We start from the raw sequence: 17,378 nt of genomic DNA, 5'->3' as shown, positions 1-17,378 counted from the left end.
GGCGGTATATGATGAGTGGCAGACCAGAGTGGTCAGACTCCTGGTTCTGCCTTCTGGTTGCTGAGGGATTTCAGAGCCTCAGTTTATTAAATGTAACATGAGAAGAGGAAGGCCCACCTGGCAGGGGGTGGGAAATTAGGGCGCACGGGTATGGGCCGCTATCTGTGGACACCATGGCAGATGTGGAACAGCTGAAGAAATTGGGGATGTTTAACCTTGGGGAAGAAAGGCTGGGGCCGCGAAGGCCAGTCTTCCAGCGTCGGAGGGCTGGCCCTTGGCGCTGGGTGGCCTGGCTGTGGGTGGCCCTTGAGTGGGGGTTACGGGGAGGCAGGATCCTCCCTAAAAGCCAGTCCAGCTCTATCTGTCAGCTCTATTTGTCGGATGACCCTAACGCGCTAGGCTGTTCCCAGGCAGTCGGGAGCTCCCCACCACCGAGGGAGGGGCCGCGGGGGAGGGCAGAGCAGGCGGAGGAGGTCTGGGCAGCGCAGCGGGGGGGGGGGGGGGCCCGGGTCTCTGGGCTTTCAGCGGGAGGAGCGGGGAGGGTTTCTAGGAGCCCTGCGAGGCTGACCTGCAATCGCCTTCAGACACAAGGACTGGGAGCCCCGCCAGACCACAGGGCAGGCGCCCAGCATCCTGGGCTGGGCAATGTGGGGGGTGGGGGCTCTGGTTTCCAGAACCCGGTGGGAGAACAGGAGATAGTGCGACTCGAGGTGGCCCTTGAAGGTTGGGTAAAGGGTGGAGACCGAGCCTCCTCGCCGCGTTGGGCCGACAGAAAAATGCCGCGGTCCGGGGTCCTCGCCTTTAACGCGGCCCCCAGGGAGGAGACGGGAGGGGGAGGGGCGGTGCGGCGCATGCGCGGCGCGGGCTGGAGCCGCCGGACAGTCCGGCCGCCGGGAGCGCGCAGGAGCCGGCGGGGAACCCCGAGAGCGCCGGGACCCCGCGCGGGGGGCTCTGAGCGGCGCGGCAGACCGGAGCCGCCAGCCTGCCGGCGCCGCTGCCCGCCCGGGGCCCGGGAGCGGAGGCCAAGATGTCCGTGCCGGTGAGTACCGCCCGCCGGCCGGGACCCGGGTCTGCCGCCCCCGGCCGGGCCTGAGACCTCGCGCCGCCCGCTGCAGGCCCAGTGCCGCGGGGGGCCCCGGGCTGGGGGCGGGGGTCACCCCACCTGGGCCTTCCCGGACCCGGCATGGATGGGGGTTAGCGTGGGGGCTGCTTCTCTGCCCCTGCCTTTCTGTGCACCCTCTCACGGGAGCCGGCTCGGTCTGGGTTCCGTGCTGTCCCCTCCGGGACCCCCCCCCCAAGACGGGAGGCTTGGTAGGGGCCTTTGTTGGCCCCGGGAAGCCCCTGGGACGGCGGGGCCAGGCCAGAGTCCGTGCTGCCCCGCGGAACCCCCTCCCCCCACCAGGATGGCCAGGCCTAGTGGGGAGAGGTCTGTGTCGCTCGCCGGGAGGCCCCCTCCAGGATGGCTGGGCCGGGTGAAGGGGGGAGGTCTGTGCTGCCCCCAGGAAACCACCTGGGGTAGCTGCCCAGTTGTGCTCCAGGGACGTCCCCGCGATGGCCCAGGCCTGGGGCCGGGGGTGTGTCTCTCCCGGGACAGCCCACCCCCAGGACGGCCTGGCGGAGTGGATCTGTGCCTACCCCCAGGAAGGCTGATTCGCTCACTTTCCCGGGAAGTTTTCCTCTGGGTGCCGGGCCGGCCCTTTCCTCCCTCCTAGCCCTGGGGGCTTCTCTTCTCGCCTGTCACTCCCTCCTCCTGGCCCAGCCAGGCAGGCTTGGCCAGCTCCCAGGCCATCATGGCTCCACACTTAGGCCTGCATCTGGAGGCATCGGGGCGCCTCCTAAGGGTGGCAGGTGATCCTGGCCACCCCCAGTCACCAGGCCTCAGGTGCAGGTCCCTGCCCACTTTACAGATGGACAGACTGAGGTAGGGGCCCACATCCTGCGTCCTGCCCGGAAGGGGCTCCATCGCAGGCTGGGCCATCTGTGGCTTTCAGCCATTGATTCTATGCTGACTTAGGGTCTTTTCCCTCTGACGGGAAGGGGGCAGTGGGCCGGAGTGCCTGCCCACCTGACTGCCTTCCTGGGACTGCGCCTCACTCCTAGCCCCATTCTTAGGGTGAAGCAGACAGCGGGGGCTTCCTGGCAGAGCAGTGGCCTCTTAATGAACCACCATGGAGTGTGTGGAGATTGCAGGAGGTGCTGTGTAAGTGCAGAGCGTTGTTATTATGGAATCAGAGACCCCAGGTCCTGCCGCCTCCAGAGCGGTAATGCAGAGTTACAGATGCAAAAAGTACGGCTTCCAGACTGTGCTGAGGTGAACTCCACCCGCCCCCCATGTGTTCGGGTTCAGAGCATAAATGCCTCATCTTTAGAAAGAGAGAAAGAAGACAGAAAATGCCTGTCTTCTCTCCTGCTCTGCTGTCCTGCGAAGCTCTGGATCTTTTCTGGCCCAGGGCATCAAGGGACCTGCCCTGACCCTGTGGGCCCTGGCTGGAGGGGAAGTGGACCGTCAGCCTGCTTGAGGGCCTGGGGCTTTAGGGCAGTAGTGAATGGGGAATGTGACTTAGGCCACATCACAAGCTGGATGGGGCTCAGTTTGGGAGGTCTGGGCTTGATTTGGTTTGGTTGTCCACAGTCATAGCAGAGGTCTGGACCTAGAGTTAGGGTGGCAGCCAGACCCCTTGCTTTACAGGACTTTGGGCAGCCTTCCTGGGCTCTGTACCTCAGTGGCCCCAACTGTAAGGAGAGAGGTATGGCAGAGGGGTGGGTCTGACTTGGGCACTGCTGTGGACACCTGTGTGAAGACCTGGAGCTGTGGTCTACACGGTGGGTCCCCTCCACTGCTATAGCTCCAAGTCACTCCCCACACTCCGGCCTACAGCCGCGGCCCTTGGGGGTTCTGCTGGGGGTGGACAGAGGCCTCACCATCTGCCCCTAGTGGCTGGGCTGTCAGAGTACCCCAGCTCTCTCCTGGGACCTTGGGCAGTGTATGATCTGGTGGGGCTGGGAGGAGAGGTTCATTTTTGGAGCTGCTGTGAAATGTTCTGAAAATTGCTTTCCTGTGCTTGTGAGTGGTGAGGCCCCTCGGAGGCTTCCAGGCTGAGCTGCCTCCTTAAGCCCTGCTCTTGGAACCCAGAGTGGTGACTGCCCATGTGGTACTCAGGATGTGTTTGGGTTTTAAGCATACCCGTTCATTTGGGCAATCTTTTCCTGGATGGGGCTGACGCAGGCACTTTGGCCCATAGAAATTACAAGATGCTTCCAAATGGAATGGGCGGTGGTGGCAGGGAGAGAAGAGGTTGGGATGGGCCAGGTTGAGCTAGGAGTGACTTCCTCTTAGAGCAGGGTCCTGTGCGGGGGATTAGCTGATCTCACTCTGATATTTGACCCTTATGGGCTCTGGGGCCCACAGAGTCATCCTGAGTCTCTGCTCAGTTGCTCCTCCTTGCCTGAGCTGAGGGAGGTGCTACATAGCACCTGGAGATTTACTTCCTGGCCGTTCCCTGACATTGGCCTTCTTCTTGGGCATGGCCATCTGGCACCCCAGGCCTGTCTCTTCCCTCCGGTCAGGCAGGGAGCATTTGAAAGGAAACCCGCCGTGCCACCCCCCTGAGGCCCCTGGTGGGCATTGGCATGATTCATGTTTAGGAGCGACAAGATGCTCACTGCCCCCTGGCGCTGTCAGGCAGGAGGCCAGCTTCCAGCTTGTGGAGAAGTCCCCTGATGTCTGTTCCTGCCACTCATTTTCTGTCTGTGAAATGGACCCTGCCCTGCTAGCCTCTCTGCTCCTTTTTATTTTATTTATTCATTTTAATTTAATTTATTTTTTATTTTCCTTTTTAAAATTATTACTATCTTTCCCTCTGCTCCTTTACTGATTGACGGTGGGTCCTTTCAAGGAGTGAAGGCGCTGCTGTGTGTGCCAGGAGCTGGGCTCTGGGCTTCACAGGCTGTGGAGGACCTGTGTCTTGCCAGGGTTGCATGGCCCCTGAGAGACAAAGTCGGGGCAGGAGCCCGGTCTGGCAGGATGCAGAGCCGGAAAGTGAGCGTCATCCTGCATGGCCTCTCTAATTGTGGGGGCTGCGGCCTGTTGAGCTGTCCACAGAGGCCAAGGCTGGCTGCTGAGAGACTGACCCTCTGCTTGTGGCTTTTCAAGTATGAGTTTGTGTAACCCCTTCGGTACCCTGGGGAGATAAGGCAGCTGGGACTCGGAGAGGCCAGGCTGCTTGCGCCGGCTCTGCGGCAGGGTGGGTCCAGCCCGGTGAGGCCCCAGCCATGGTTGGTGGAGATCAGTGGACCAGGTGTGGCACCTGGTTGCACCTCCATCAGCGATCCCAGGAACCAGGGGTGGCTGGTTCTATGCCAGCCGGCACTGTGATGGGACGGCTGGCCAGGAAGCCAGGAGGCTCTGCCCTGGGCTCACTGCTGGGCTCACTGCTCCAGGCTGTGGACGGCTGAGGCCCGATGGAACGGGCTCAGAAGAGTACAGTGGGGAGAGGCAAGGTCCTCGTCCAAAGTCCTCCGTTCAGTCTCCACAGCACCTGGTTTGCCCCTCCTCCCACCTGGCCTTGGTTCTGCCTGGCCCTCCCTCTGCAGGAAGTGATCTCTGGGCACTGCCTCGCTCACCAGGTCACTCCTGCTCACCCGTGCTCACCCTCAAGTGCTCAGGCAGAGGGCACCATTCTGCACAGCCCTCCGGGGCTCGCATCTGTGATTGTGTGTTTATTGCTGGGGTTGTTTGGTTGCCGTCAGGCTCCCTCACCAGGCCGCAGGCTTCCTCCGGGTAGGTCTCAGGCCTGCTTGGCTCCTGTCTGCCTCATTGCCCTAGCTTGCCCAGGCTGCCTGCTGAGCATGTGGCACGGGGAGTGCAGAGGAACCCCTGTGGACAGACAGCCGGGTCCCCATGCAGAGAGCCTGGCATCTCAGCTGCTGTCCTGGAAGCCTGGTTGTGGGCTGAGTGGGGGTTCCCAGAGAGGCTGCTTCGGGATGGGGAGGACTTTTGGTGGGTTGAGGGCAAGGGCTCTAGAATGAATCATGCTGGCTAGTCTACACCTTGAGCTGTTACTGAAGCTCTCTGAGCCTGTCTCCCCATCTGTATTACGGGGAGGTTAACAACACTAACTCGTGGAGTTTTGTGAGAACTTGGCAAGGGTTGCAGAAGGCTCTTAGTAAGAGGCTAATAAGTCATAGCAGTTCCTTCAGTTGGGGTTATGATCTTTTCCTGCAGCACTGGCTAGTGCAGTGGCCGAGACCCACTCCTGACTTGGGGCAGGGTGATCAGCTCTCTGTGGCCTGCCCAATCTTCCCCCAGTGGCCCTTTCTTGATGGTTGGTGTGTTTCCCGCTAAGGCCTTAGCATAGGATGACCCTAGACCCTCGCCTGCCCCACCTTGCCAACAGGACCCCTGCCTCTTGAGCTTTGGATGGGCAGGTACTTGTCCTCACCCCACCGACATACAGTGTCCTCCATTAGGGCCACCAGCTGGCCCACCGTGCTCCAGGCCAGGTGGACATGCCCTGCACTGAGTGCCCCCAGGAGTGGGTACAGAATTGCAGGCAGTGGAAGCCCTGGGACCCTGCACACTGTCCTCGGGTATGATCTGCAGCAGCCTGCTCAGTAAGGGAATAGCCCCTCTACAAGAAGGAGGCACTTTTGGGGGGGCTCAAGCCTGTGAGTGAGGCAAGTGGGCCACAAGGGCAGCACCCACTGAGCCCCCACTCCCCACCTCCAGTCATGAGGCTGTGTTCCCTAGGTCAAGGGTGCCTGGGATCCTGCCCCTCCCCCCACCCCCCCATGTCAGTGGGTCACCTTCACCACTGGGTCACCTTCACCTCCCCAGCCTTTGACTTGGGCTTTGTCACAGCTGCCTGCTTTGATTTCATCCTGGTCAAACCCCATTGTTTCTTTGGTTTACTCTTAGTCACTGTTTGCCAGGTCGTTTTCTCCCTCTTTTCAAGAAAAGAAAACTGTCTGGGGACAGGTTGGGGACTGTGGTAGAGGTGGTGTTGGATGCCTGCTCTGGCCAGATTGATGGTCACAAGTTGCAGCTCTAAAATTAATCCCTTCTCTAAAGAAGATTAGAGGCTGAGGGGTGCTTTTCAGTCATCTAAATTTATTATTTAAACTCCTCCAAGTTCCAAGAAGGATTTGAAGCAGATTATAGTGAAAGACACAAATAGTCTGGGATTATCAAAAGATCCAGAACTATGTAATGTATGGGGAAGGTAGACGTACATAACTTTAAGCTTCCTGACAGCCAGGGCAAAAAGGGTAACATGGTGGGTTTAGGATTGCAATATCTATTTTTGTATTCTTAATTCCATGTATTTTTTCCTCTGTGCTTTGTTTTATTTTTACCAGTGAGACTTTTTATTAAAGAATTTTACATTTATTGAAATGGACAGATGTTAGATGAGTTTTGACTAATGCAGACCCCATGTCACCATCAATCAAGGCAAGATACATCTCCATCATCTCAGAAAGTTTGAAAGTGCCCCTTTTGCAGTCACCTGTCTCCAACCCTCTGGAAGGTGGCCAGCATTCTGAGTTCTTGCATTTTGGCTTAGTTTATTTATCTTAGAACACACTAGCAGGAGCATGTTGGGGGAGGGGCAGAGGGAGAGAGAATCCCAGGCAGACCCTCTGCTGAACAGAGCCCAGTGGGGCTGGGCCTCATGACCCTGACATCATGACTTGAGCCCCAAACCAAGAGTCGGATGCTGCACCGACAGAGCCACCCAGGCGCCCCTGTTCTTGAGCTTTCTGTAAGTGGAAGCACATAGTGATGTGCTCTTTGAGGTCTGGCTTCTTTCATTCAGCATAACAGTTTTGAGATTTTCATCCATGCAGTGTGTATCAAGAGTTCTTTTTTCTCTGCTCTGTTGAGTAGTGTTCTATTTATGAATATGAAATTATGTACTTAGCCCTTCTCTTGCTGATGGATATCTGTCTCTGGTTTTGTTCGCTGTGTATTTTTAGGTACTGGAACACACTGGCATTGTTGGTGGTGTAACACTCCATTTCAGTATTTTATAAGACCCGATATCCAAGCACGTGTGCTTTGAGGCATGCCTAGAGAGTTGTCTGCGCTTCCAGATCCTGGGTCCCCCCAAGTTACATCTTGTTCAGGAAGTGGTGTGACCACACACCCTTCTATTCAGCCCTGCCCATGTATCTGGGGTTTGTGTTCCCTCTTTCTAGGTTCAAGAGGTGAAGTGTCTTAGGTTTTGGAGTCAGCCGTGTTTATCCAGTCCATTGCAGAGGTCCTGGCAGGGAGATGCCTCTAGGAGAGCAGGAGGTAGGAGAGTATGGAGCCTTACCTGTATGCTGCCCCCATCGCTCCACCCTCTCAGGTCTGGACAGATTCTTGGGCTCACTCTTTGTCCCGAGACACCGCACTGGGCAGATACTCCGGGCTGCTCCGCTTTAACTCTGGGGAGCCCCAGCCTGGTGGACAACCCCTGCCCACCCAAGGAATGGGGGGAGGTTGCTTGAGAATCATTCCCTGCATCCAGGGCACTGCACACGGAGGGAGTTGGCGAGCCTGTGCTATTTTTACTAATCTTTACCGTTGTTTTTTCTACATAATGAGCCTGGTAGGAGATTTGCTCATCTGCTTAAATGCCACCTCTTCAGAGAGGACCCCACCCCACCCCAGCACCTTGTTTGAATTAGCCCCTGCCATCGCCTGTGGTCTGCTGCATTCTCCTCCAGAGCTCTCCTCCCCACAGGCGGTCCGTGTCTGTTTGTGGCCCCCCCCCCCCCGCCCCCGGACCCGTTTTCATGGCAGCTGGGTCCTGGTAGTGATGGGTGCTGAAGGAATGACCGGCACACTGTAATGTGGGTAGTGAGAAACCCCATCACCGGCCCCTCCCCACGTGGCCAGCGCCCCCAGCCTTGGCTGCTAGAGATAGGGGCAACAGGGCTTCGCAGAGAGATTTTGCCCGAGGGTGTCAGAGGAGGTTTTGTTCCTCTTGTGGTTCAGGGGCTCAGGGAAGCTCAGGGCCCCTGAGCAGGGGCTGGGAGAGTTGGGAGGGCTTAGTGGAGTGCCCAAGGGAGTGCCCCCAGTGCCAGGCCAGGTGCGGCTGCTGTGTGACCGGCAGGTGCATGGGTGTGCTGCTGACACCAGGGTGCCTTTGTCCGCCACGGTCTCCCGGCCGGTGACGAGGCCCGCCCGTCCTTACACTGAGCACGCGCGCCAGCCAAGGCTCCGAAAGGTACGGTGCCGCCAGCCGGAGTCATTAACAGTCTCTGCCCTTGTGCTTGTGGCTTCCAGCTGGGTGAGGACTGGGCTCTGGGCGTCCTGGGGCCCCTGGAGCCTTCCTCTGTGGGCCGGAGTAGGGCGAGCGGGATGCCCCAACAGGGCTGTCCGAGGGGGGGGAAGCAGCGGCTCCTTCCTGTGCTCTCACCCTGCTGCCCCCAGAGCCCCCAGGGTCCCCTCCTGTGACTCCACTGCCCCTCACGCCTCTCCCTGCCCACCTACCCCAGCCAATTGGCCTGGCCACGTTGTCTGCCCCTCCTGGGTCTCTGTGGGTGTGAGCACCTGTGTCCCTGCGGAAGGAGGCTTGGGGGGGTGGCAGATGGCATTTGAAGTCATCCCCCTCCAACTGCCCTGCTAGGCTGGGGCTGGTTGCTATGGGCAGAGGCGCGAGCAGATGGCTAGCTGGGGTGGCTTCTTGATCGCACCCTTGTCCCTGCCGGCCCAGGCTGTCAGCCAGGGCTGGGCAGCCACCAGCAGCTAAGCTTTTTCTCTGGGGACAGGGACTTGTCTTCATCCCCCACCGCCAGCCAGGACCTTGCTCCTCTCTCCCCCTGCCCCCATTTCTTCTGCAGCCTCTTCTGCATTCCTCCCCGCCCCCCCCCCGTGTTGGGGGGTGGGGTGGTGAGGATGCAGGGAGAGGTGTTCACCAGCAGAGAGGGCAGGTGTACCTAGGCCCTAACCTTCTCCTTACACACATGGGGGTCCTGGTTGTTGGTCCAAGCCTCCACCCACCTGCCAGCACCCAGGGGGATCCCTTCGGGGGAGGTGGTCTCTGAGGGTGATGGGTTTGAAGGGGTGCAGAGGAGAAAGGGGACTCGGGCCACCACCCGGAGTCAGCGCCCTGGGGTGTGGCAGGGAGTCTCTGGGAAGTGCTCCAGGGCCCAGCCACGTTCACCAGCTCCAGCCTGGGGCTCTGCTCCTCTCTGAAGCCGGCACCTCCAGGTGCCTGGGCTGCTCTTTAATTTTCCAATTAGAAAAGCAACAAGAATTAGAAGAGTATTCAGTTCCTTCCAGTTTGCAGTCCTTGAAAGAGCCAGAACAGGTAGGGGAGGGAGCTGGGGGCCGGGCATTGCGATTGCTGGGGGCCAGGCCTGGATCTGGGAGGCCAGTCAGTCCTCTGCCCTCACTGCTGTGTCCCTGCACCTGGCGGTCCCCCCACCCCTCCCCCAGGGGACCCAGGCACTAGCCCGGGCGGAGGTCGAAGAAGATGGCAGGCTGAGATTTGGCTCCAGGCTGGTGGGCCGGCCCACCTTCCCACAGTCAGACTCATCATGGATGAATGAACTGCCCCGTTGGTCACCGGTCACTCCAGCCTCAGAGAGCAGGGGAAAATGGGAAAGCTCCGTATGTCCGGCGGCTGCAGCATCACCCTAAGAGGACATGCTCTGCACTATTGGGGGTCACCTGGGGTGCTTTCCCGCGGGGACACACCTGGCTCACTGGGCGGGCTGCAGTCGTAGCTCAGTTCCTGGTGGTGTGACCTGGGCACAGCACGTCCCCTCTCTGGGCCTCTGGGGAGTGGAGTTCTGACGGCCGGTGTGCGGGGTGTCCAGCCTGTGTGTGGCAGTGGTTCTGGATGTGGCTGGACTCACGTCTTGCCTGGGCCATCCACAGGCTGGCTTCAGCTCGCAGGCTGGTTTTGAGCAGCCAGCCCAGAGGGACGGCGTCAACACCCCGTGGCCCTCCAGATACATCCTTTCTTCCTGTCCCCAGGGCGGGCAGCACTCACCTCCGGCCTCAGGAAATCCTTTCCTGCTGCCGCTCCCAGAGCTGGCCATCAGCTGACCCATCCAGCCACGCTCTCGTGCTGCTGGGAAAGGGGCAGCCTGCAGTCACACTGCACAAGCCATTTTAGCCTACTCTTTTCACTTGCCATCGTCATAAGCATTTTCTTGCATGATTTTGGCCTTTGAACGTGGCCACCTTGATGGCTGCACAGTGTTCCATGGAGAGGCCATGCTTGTCTAAGCAGTCGCCTACAGTTGGGCCTCTCGGTTGGGCCCCCCTTTTGTTTGCTGTTACAAACGCTGCAACAGACATTGTTGGCCCTAAAGCAAGAATAGTTGTTTGTGCAGCGGGTCTGACCTGAAGAAGACCCAAAAAGCCCAGAGAGTGGGAGCTGGGTCCCGAGCTCTCCTCCCCCATTTAGGGTCTGGGATCAGCAGCAGCCCCCACCCCAGTGGACACTTTAATGGACAGATGGGAACCATTGTCCCCATGTGCTCGTCCCACCATGTTTCCTAGAGACTGCTCCTCTGGGCCCCAGGGGAGGGTTGGTGACATCCCCACTCCAGACTGTGAGCTGTGAGTCCTCCGCGAGGCAGGAGATGCCAGGCTGCCTCCAGCCAGCAACACCTTCTCCGCCTTCCCCAGGCTCATCCTCACGGCCCTCCTGTTGCCCTGCACTCCGTGTTGGAGTGGTGGTACTGGGCCCCAGTTCTGAACTCAGCTGTGTTTGGGGGAATGCTTGTGTCTCAGCTGCTTGTCCTTTGGGGTCTCTGAGTGCCACAGCTTCTTTGGCTTTCTGAGCCCTCGTGCCCCTGCTCCTTCCCTTCCTGGAGCCCCACCTGTCTAGCAGCCCCGTCCTCCCTTCCCTGGCCACCAGCTCTGATCCTTTTGTGGCTGGGAGCCTCTAGGATGGGGCAAGGGGCCGTAAACTGGGTCTCAACCTCTTCATCAGGAGGGTGGGGCTAATCATGAAGCCTGTTTTGTAGGATCACTGTGGGCATGAAATGGGCACATGGTCATAGAGCCCTAGGTCCAGGGCCAGCATGGGGGCCGTATCACTGCCAGAGCTTCTTGGCACTGAGGGTCTGCTTCTCCATACACCCCAGCCAGAGCCTGCCCAGTGGGTGCCCCTCCCCCCATCTACCTGCAGGCCTGGGAGGGGGCATTCCTCTCCCCTTCCGACCGTCCTTCCATCACAGTGGGGCACAGATCCTAGGGCCTTGATTACAAAGCGGAAATGCCATTCTGGGAGGCACAGGCTTGGGGAGTGGGAGGGAGTTTTAAGTGGAAAAGGAGCAAATTTTTGAAATGCCTCCGCCTGAGGCGGGGGGGGGGGGGGGGGGGGGGTCCCCTCCCCCGCCTGCCCGCCCACACCAGCAACCCCGCCTCCAGCTCTGCTTTAATCCGGAGCCAGAGTCGGGAGGGTCTCCTGTTCCCTTGGCCCCAGCCAGCCGCCTCCTCTCTCCCAAGGCCAGCTAGGATGGAGCAGGGCCAGCCCGCTGAGGGCCAGGCCTTTTGTGTCCCCACCCCCCCCCAGACCTGCCTGCACACCGGCAGGCAGGGTTCTGCTTGGCTCTGAAAGCCTGGTCTCCCCGGAGTGGAGACCCCGGAAAACCTAAGGACTCCCTCTAGCATCCAGCACAGACACATTCTCACACATGGCCCAGCTGGTTCCAATCTGCTTCCTTGGAACCTCGGGTGCTAGCTGGGCCAAGGACAGGGTCAGCGTTTAGGAGGGGCTGGGCCCACAGCTCCATGCCTGACTTTGGGGCAGAGACATTGGGAACAGCAGGAGGGGATGCCTTAGGTAGTTTTTCCCTGACCGCAGGCGCCTCTTGTGGGGAAGTGGGCAGTTTAAGAGCGATGAGGGGACCAGTCTTGGGGAGAGCATAGGGTGGCAGCTAGTTGCCCCATTCCTTCTTGAGGACTCTGGGTCACAAATCCCACTGCTCCTTGCTTCCCCCTCCCTCCAGGCCAGGAGTTCTGTCTAGTGGGTCCCTGTGAGTTCTTCTGAAGGGGGGAGAACTAGGAATCTGATTTAAAAAAAAAAAAAAGATTTTAAGTAATCTCTACACCCAGTGTGGGGCTCGAACTCACAACCCCGAGATTAAGAGTTGCATGCTCTACCGACTGAGCCAGCTAGGTGCCCCAAGGAATGTGATTTTTAACAAGCTGTCCAGGGGCCCCGAGCCCAACCCCTTCGTTTTACAGATGGGAGAGGGCTGAGGTGGCCAGCGACTGAGTCAGCTGAGCCCCGGGTGTCAGGTATGTGCTTCAGGTGTAGGGGCAGCTGTGGGTCCGCCTTGGGCTTGTATATATTTTATAGGCCGTGCCTAGGGTTCCCTGCAGGGCACAGCCAGGTCTGACCCACTGCTTCCCTGGCATTGTGAGCTGCCTGATGGTGTCTGTAAGCTGAGCAAGTGGTCCAGGATGATAGCTGAGGATCCTGGAGATAAGGCACTGCACAGTCTGGTTCGGAGCAGCTTCTATCCTAGACATCTCTACAGACCATTGTGCAACCCTGGACATGCTCAGGGACTCTGACACACCCTGATTGTGCTGTGTGGGGTGACGGTCACTGACCTGCAGCCTAGGGAGGGGGGCTCCCTAGAATCAAGGTGCTCTCCACTCAGTTTCCCTGTGGTGCTTCTTCCTTCCCTCTCATTCCTGGCAACCTCCCACCCCCACGTTGTTGGGCATGGTGTTAGGCCTGGACAGGACTGACTGAGGGATTAGGGTGGGAGCAGAGCTCCTCGGGCAGAACCGAGACCATGGGGGGACGCTTCAGGGTCGCTTGGTTCAATTCAGTGGAGAAGGTGGGAGATGGTGAGCCCCTTGACCCTGGATAGGCCAGAGCCTCAGGCATGTCTGGTGGAACAGGGTGAGCCCTGAGGCTCTGTGCCTCTTGGATTATGGGCCCTGTTGGAGTTCCCAGCCTCCCTGCCTTGAGTCTTCATTTCCTGGGGCTTTCAGGGTAGGCCTGACCAGAGTTGGTGAGGTGGTCGTTTTTAGTTTTCTACCAGCTATTCTATGCCCCTTCCCTGTTACTTCTAGATTCAGATCCGGATCAGACGGCCCTATGGACACGTGCGTAATGGCCAGGGTTTGGTGGGCGGTGAAGGCAGAAGTCGACTTGAGGCTAGCGTTTTGGCGGCTGCATGGGGCTGCAGCAGCCCATGTTGGAGGGGCGTAATCCCGGCAGTCTTCCCAGAAGAGGGGGCATTTGTTTAGTCCTTGAGGAGGGACGCATTCTCGTCCTTGATGGAGGGCGGGGGACGTGCATTTGGAGAAAAGGTGATATCCGCCGTGCCAGCCTCGAAGGCTAGTAGCTTGAGTCTGGTGCCGGGGGGTGGGGGTGGGGGTGGGGGTGGGGGGGTTAGGGGCGGTCCCACTGGGCGGTGCGCGCCCGCGCCCCCAGGGCCGGCCGGCGGCTCATTTGCATGGGGAGCCACAGTGGCCAATGGGCGCGCGCGGCCGGGCATGCTGGGAGCCGGGCTGGGCCGGCCGGGCCGCGGCGGCGGCGGCTGCGGCGGCGGGCGGAGCGACGTGGGACCTTCTCTGGGCGGTGGTGGCGGCCGCAAGCGTGGTGGCTGAAGCGGTTGGACCCACACCGGGACCCGGGCGGCTGCGGCCTTCTCGGAGCCCCGAGGGCGCGCGGCTTGGGCAGCTTGTTGTGTGCCCCGGCGGGGAGGCGGGGCCCCTGGCCGGCCGGACACGATGAACTACCTGGTGAGTGCGGCCGACGCGGCCCGGGTCCGGGAGCGCGGGGCGGGGTCCGTGCTCCTGCGAGCGCCGGCTGGCGTCCGCGTACCGGCTTCGAGGCGGTCCCGGGGCGGGCTGGGCGGTCCCTAGCTTGAAAGAGTTAAATGAGTGGCATTTCCTGCCGGACCTGCGCGTCCTGGGAACCGCTGGCCGCTGGAGCCTCCGCGGGGCCGCCACCAGGCAGGGGTCCGAGGTTCTGGAACCCCTCTCCCGCTGTGGCGGGGGCGCCCGGAGGCGAGGTCTGCGGAGGATCCCAGAGCCTGCGTGCCCACGGGGCGGTTAGAAGGGCGGGACTCAGGGGCCGCTCGCCGGCAGGAAAGTTCCTGAATCCGGGAAAGGTGCTGGCCAGAGTCCCGCTGTCCCCCTGCGGGCCGCCGCCTGCTGGGTGACCTTGGGCTTGCGAGGCCCGTCTCCGAGCTTCAGTTCCCTCAGCTATAGGGACGGGTCCGAGATTCCTTGGACCGTGAACTTCCAGGACGCGGGGTGGTGGTCCATCCTTGGTCCCTCTGTGTGTTTTGGAGTGGGGAGCTGCCCCTCCCCGCCCCCAGGCTAGGGGTTGAGCGAACAAGTGCGTGGTGACAGAGGAGGTGTTGGTGCTGCGGCGGGAGCCAATCCTGGGTCTGTTAATGATTCACCCCCGGCCTGTCTGCGCTGGATTCCAGGCCTGGGGGCAGGCGCTTTTCCGCCTTTACCTACCCTGGTTGCAAATACTGAGGTAGGAGCCGGATCTTGGCGGCGGGAGTCCAGGGCTGCACCGTGACCCTGGGTCCCAGCGTTTGAGGTCCCAGCGCGTGGAGCTGGGGGGAGGAGCAGCCCGCCACTCGGGGGTCTCCCAGAGCGCCCAGCCCCTCAGTGCTGCGGGAAGCATAGCTCAGAGCAGTACTGAAGGAGTCGGAGAAGTTTGGACTTGCTGAGGGCTGGGGTGTTTGGGGTCCATGGGCCGGTTAGTGCTTGGGGAGATTTGGGGTCTTGAATCCCAGACTGGGGGTAGTGGCTCACTTGTCAGTCTTGCGGACACGGAGCTTCTTTTTCCCTACCCTACCACGAGGGCCGCGGCTGGGAGGCACTCTCCCCGTTTGCCATGACTCTTCTGCAGATTTCAGCCAGGCTGGGACATGTTCCTCATCCTTCTGGGCCGAGGGACACGTCCTATGCCCATTTCCTCTCCTGGCTGGAGAGCTGATGATGTGGGGTCCTGGGGTGGCAGGGCTGATGGGCCTAGAAGAGCAGGTGTGTGCTGGGTGCTGGGAGGAGCTTGCTGGCATGCCCTCCTGGCAGCAGCACCCGCTACCCGCCTGCCCCGGGCAACGAAGGGGCCCTGTGGGAACAGGGTGGAGGCAGGGCAGTGCCAGGTTCTGCTGGGACAGTCACCCTTAATTCCAGGAGGAGACCTGGAGCCTCTGGCCATTACAGTTTGTGCTGAGCCAGGGTGTGAAGGCTTCGGGCTGCTAGGACCATCTCCTCAGGCCTGGACAGGGGATCGAAGCAAGGTCAGTGCCACTAGGGCATCCTGAGCAGGAAAGGCCCCTGAGACAGCTGCTCTCCCTGTTGTCATACAGATAGGGAGACCGAGGCACACACAGGGACAGGCACTTGTTCACACGGGATTGAATTCAGAACTTAGTCTCCCGCTACAGCGCCATGCACTGCCTCACGTGTGCTCTACCCACCCCACCCCACCCCCGGATTGGGAGTGCTCTGGGCCTTGGGGTGCTGCCCTGCTCTACTGGCGGCCAGCTTGGTGGGGTTCTTCTGGGTCCAGGATGGCACTTTTGTGGTCCCCTCGTGGCATCCATTGTTCCAGGAGTTCTCACCACCCTGTGCTTGTGGGCCTGGAAAACTCCCTCCCCCCCGTTCCCAGGAGCCCACAGGCAATTGGGGCAGCCCGAACCAGAGGCCAGGTGTGCTCCCCGGGAGGCTTCTTGGTGGGGTGAGGGACACTGTTGGAGTCACACTTGGAGAGCAAGGTGTAGGGCCGGGGAGATAGGGATCATTCTCCAGCAAAGACACTGGGCAAACTTCTCTTTCTCTGGGCCCTCAGGGCCCCCAAATAAGGGGCTAGCGGGTGGTCTCCCTTCAAGGAAGGGGGTGGGGCTCGGCCCTCAGGCCCCGGGAGAGAGGCCCTGGCTCTACTGTCTTGCTGCCCTGATTCCTTCCACTTCTAAGGAAGGAGTGAGTTACTGGCCTGGATGGCCGAGCCCCATTTCAGACCCTCATCTCTACTGTGCATCCCAGAGATCAGGGATTTGGTACTTTTATTTGAGTGAGAACCCCACTTTTGTACCATTGTGTCCCCCTCCACTCCTGCCGAGGTGGTTAAGGGTTGCTGCAAGTTACCATTCAGGACTGGAGAGTGGCAGAGCCGCAGGGGGCTTTAGGTGTCAAGGTAGAGAAACTGGGGTCCCTTCTGTCCCTGCTGGGGCCGTTCCTTCTGCCTCTTCCCCTCCATGATGACATATCTAGGGCTGGTGTTGTCCCGAAGTAAAGGTCTGCCTCATGTGGAGCCCTCTGCGAGAGACTAAATCCCAGTAGTGAACCGGCCAGCCCACTCCAGAATCCTGAGTCCTCCCAGCAAGGCCCCAGGAGCAGAGAAGGAGAGTAATGGGTAGTCAAGTGCGCAGGTCTGGGTTCTGCCAGCCTGGGTCACTTCGCTGGGCTGGGTGGCAGTGGTGAGGGTCCTAAAGGGATTGGGGACCATTCCCAAGCTGCTAGCAGTTGGAGTGGGTTGCAGGATACAGGGCTCTGCCTCCCTCCGTCTTGGTGCTCTGACTCCAGCTTGCTTGCTGCCATCTGAGGTGTGTGAGGGGCTGCACGTGCCGTGTCCTCCGGCGGGAGGGCCCTGCCCATGCCACCTTTCCTTCTCTGCCCAGCCTCCCAGGGGCAGGGTCCTGCTTCCGGCACATTTGCTCTTGCCGCTGCAGCCAAGGCTCGGCCCGGCTTGTGTTTGTGTGAGGGAGCTGCTGGTATGGCCAGCACACGTGGGTTTTCAGTCCTTCCTTCAGCAGCCCTGCTCTCTAGGTGCTGAGTGTCGGACAGAGGGCTGAGGACCTGCGCACGGTCCCAGCTCTGTCCTCTGTGAGGTGGGTAGGGCAGGAGCCGCGCTCCCCTGGGGATGGCTCTGGAATAGAGGCTTGCCCTCGGTTTTGCTCCTTGCTGGTCGAACACTGAGGACTTGACCCGAGACCCTGGCTACTCACTTGTTCCTGGGTGTACTAGGGGAGTGATGATAAGGCTGGCTGGGACAGAGTTCCACCAAGGATGAGGGTGTGGGGACTTCTGGGCAGGGAAGAGACTGCCCTCAGAGTGGGAGGGGCTAGTCAGGACCCTGACCACTGGGCCCCTGGCTGCTGTCTTTCCAGGGGGGTTCCCAGGGTACCAGTGAGTAGAGGTTGTGGGTCCAGACTGCCATTCACACACACGTGCATTGGGCCTCTGTCCATTAGCCACTGGGGGCTTCCTGGGACAAGCAAACAGAATACCCCAGAAATAATCTTGGCCCAAGTGTGAGACGGTTCTGGGTATGAAGGGAACTAGTGTTTCCCAAGTGACTACTGTGTGTAAAACTCTATGCTTGGGGCTGGGGGGTGTGTGTGTGTGTGTGTGTGTGTGTGTGTGTTGGGGCTGAGGGACA

The 17,378-nt window shown here is 60.2% G+C and overlaps 1 protein-coding gene across 2 annotated transcripts in view; it reads left to right on the top strand.

The window, feature by feature from the left end:
* The first annotated feature begins 489 nt into the window (after positions 1-489).
* Positions 490-17,378, top strand: part of BCAR1 (BCAR1 scaffold protein, Cas family member) — a 38,553-nt gene continuing 21,664 nt past the window's right edge. The window contains exon 1 of one of the 2 annotated variants that reach the window (XM_073882303.1): positions 490-1,039. In XM_073882303.1, coding sequence (XP_073738404.1) covers positions 1,028-1,039 — 12 coding nt within the window. In that variant the 5' untranslated portion in view covers positions 490-1,027. Of the gene's footprint in view, positions 1,040-13,477; positions 13,715-17,378 lie in introns of those variants that run through there. The other variant, XM_025860555.2, reaches the window with a different exon arrangement.

This window comes from Callorhinus ursinus, unplaced genomic scaffold, assembly GCF_003265705.2.
Source record: "Callorhinus ursinus isolate GAN/ISIS: 27379988/994484 unplaced genomic scaffold, GSC_fseal_2.0 scaffold46, whole genome shotgun sequence".
Taxonomy (NCBI): domain Eukaryota; kingdom Metazoa; phylum Chordata; class Mammalia; order Carnivora; family Otariidae; genus Callorhinus; species Callorhinus ursinus.
Note: the sequence above shows the minus strand (reverse complement) of the source record. Positions and strands in the feature narration are given on the sequence as shown.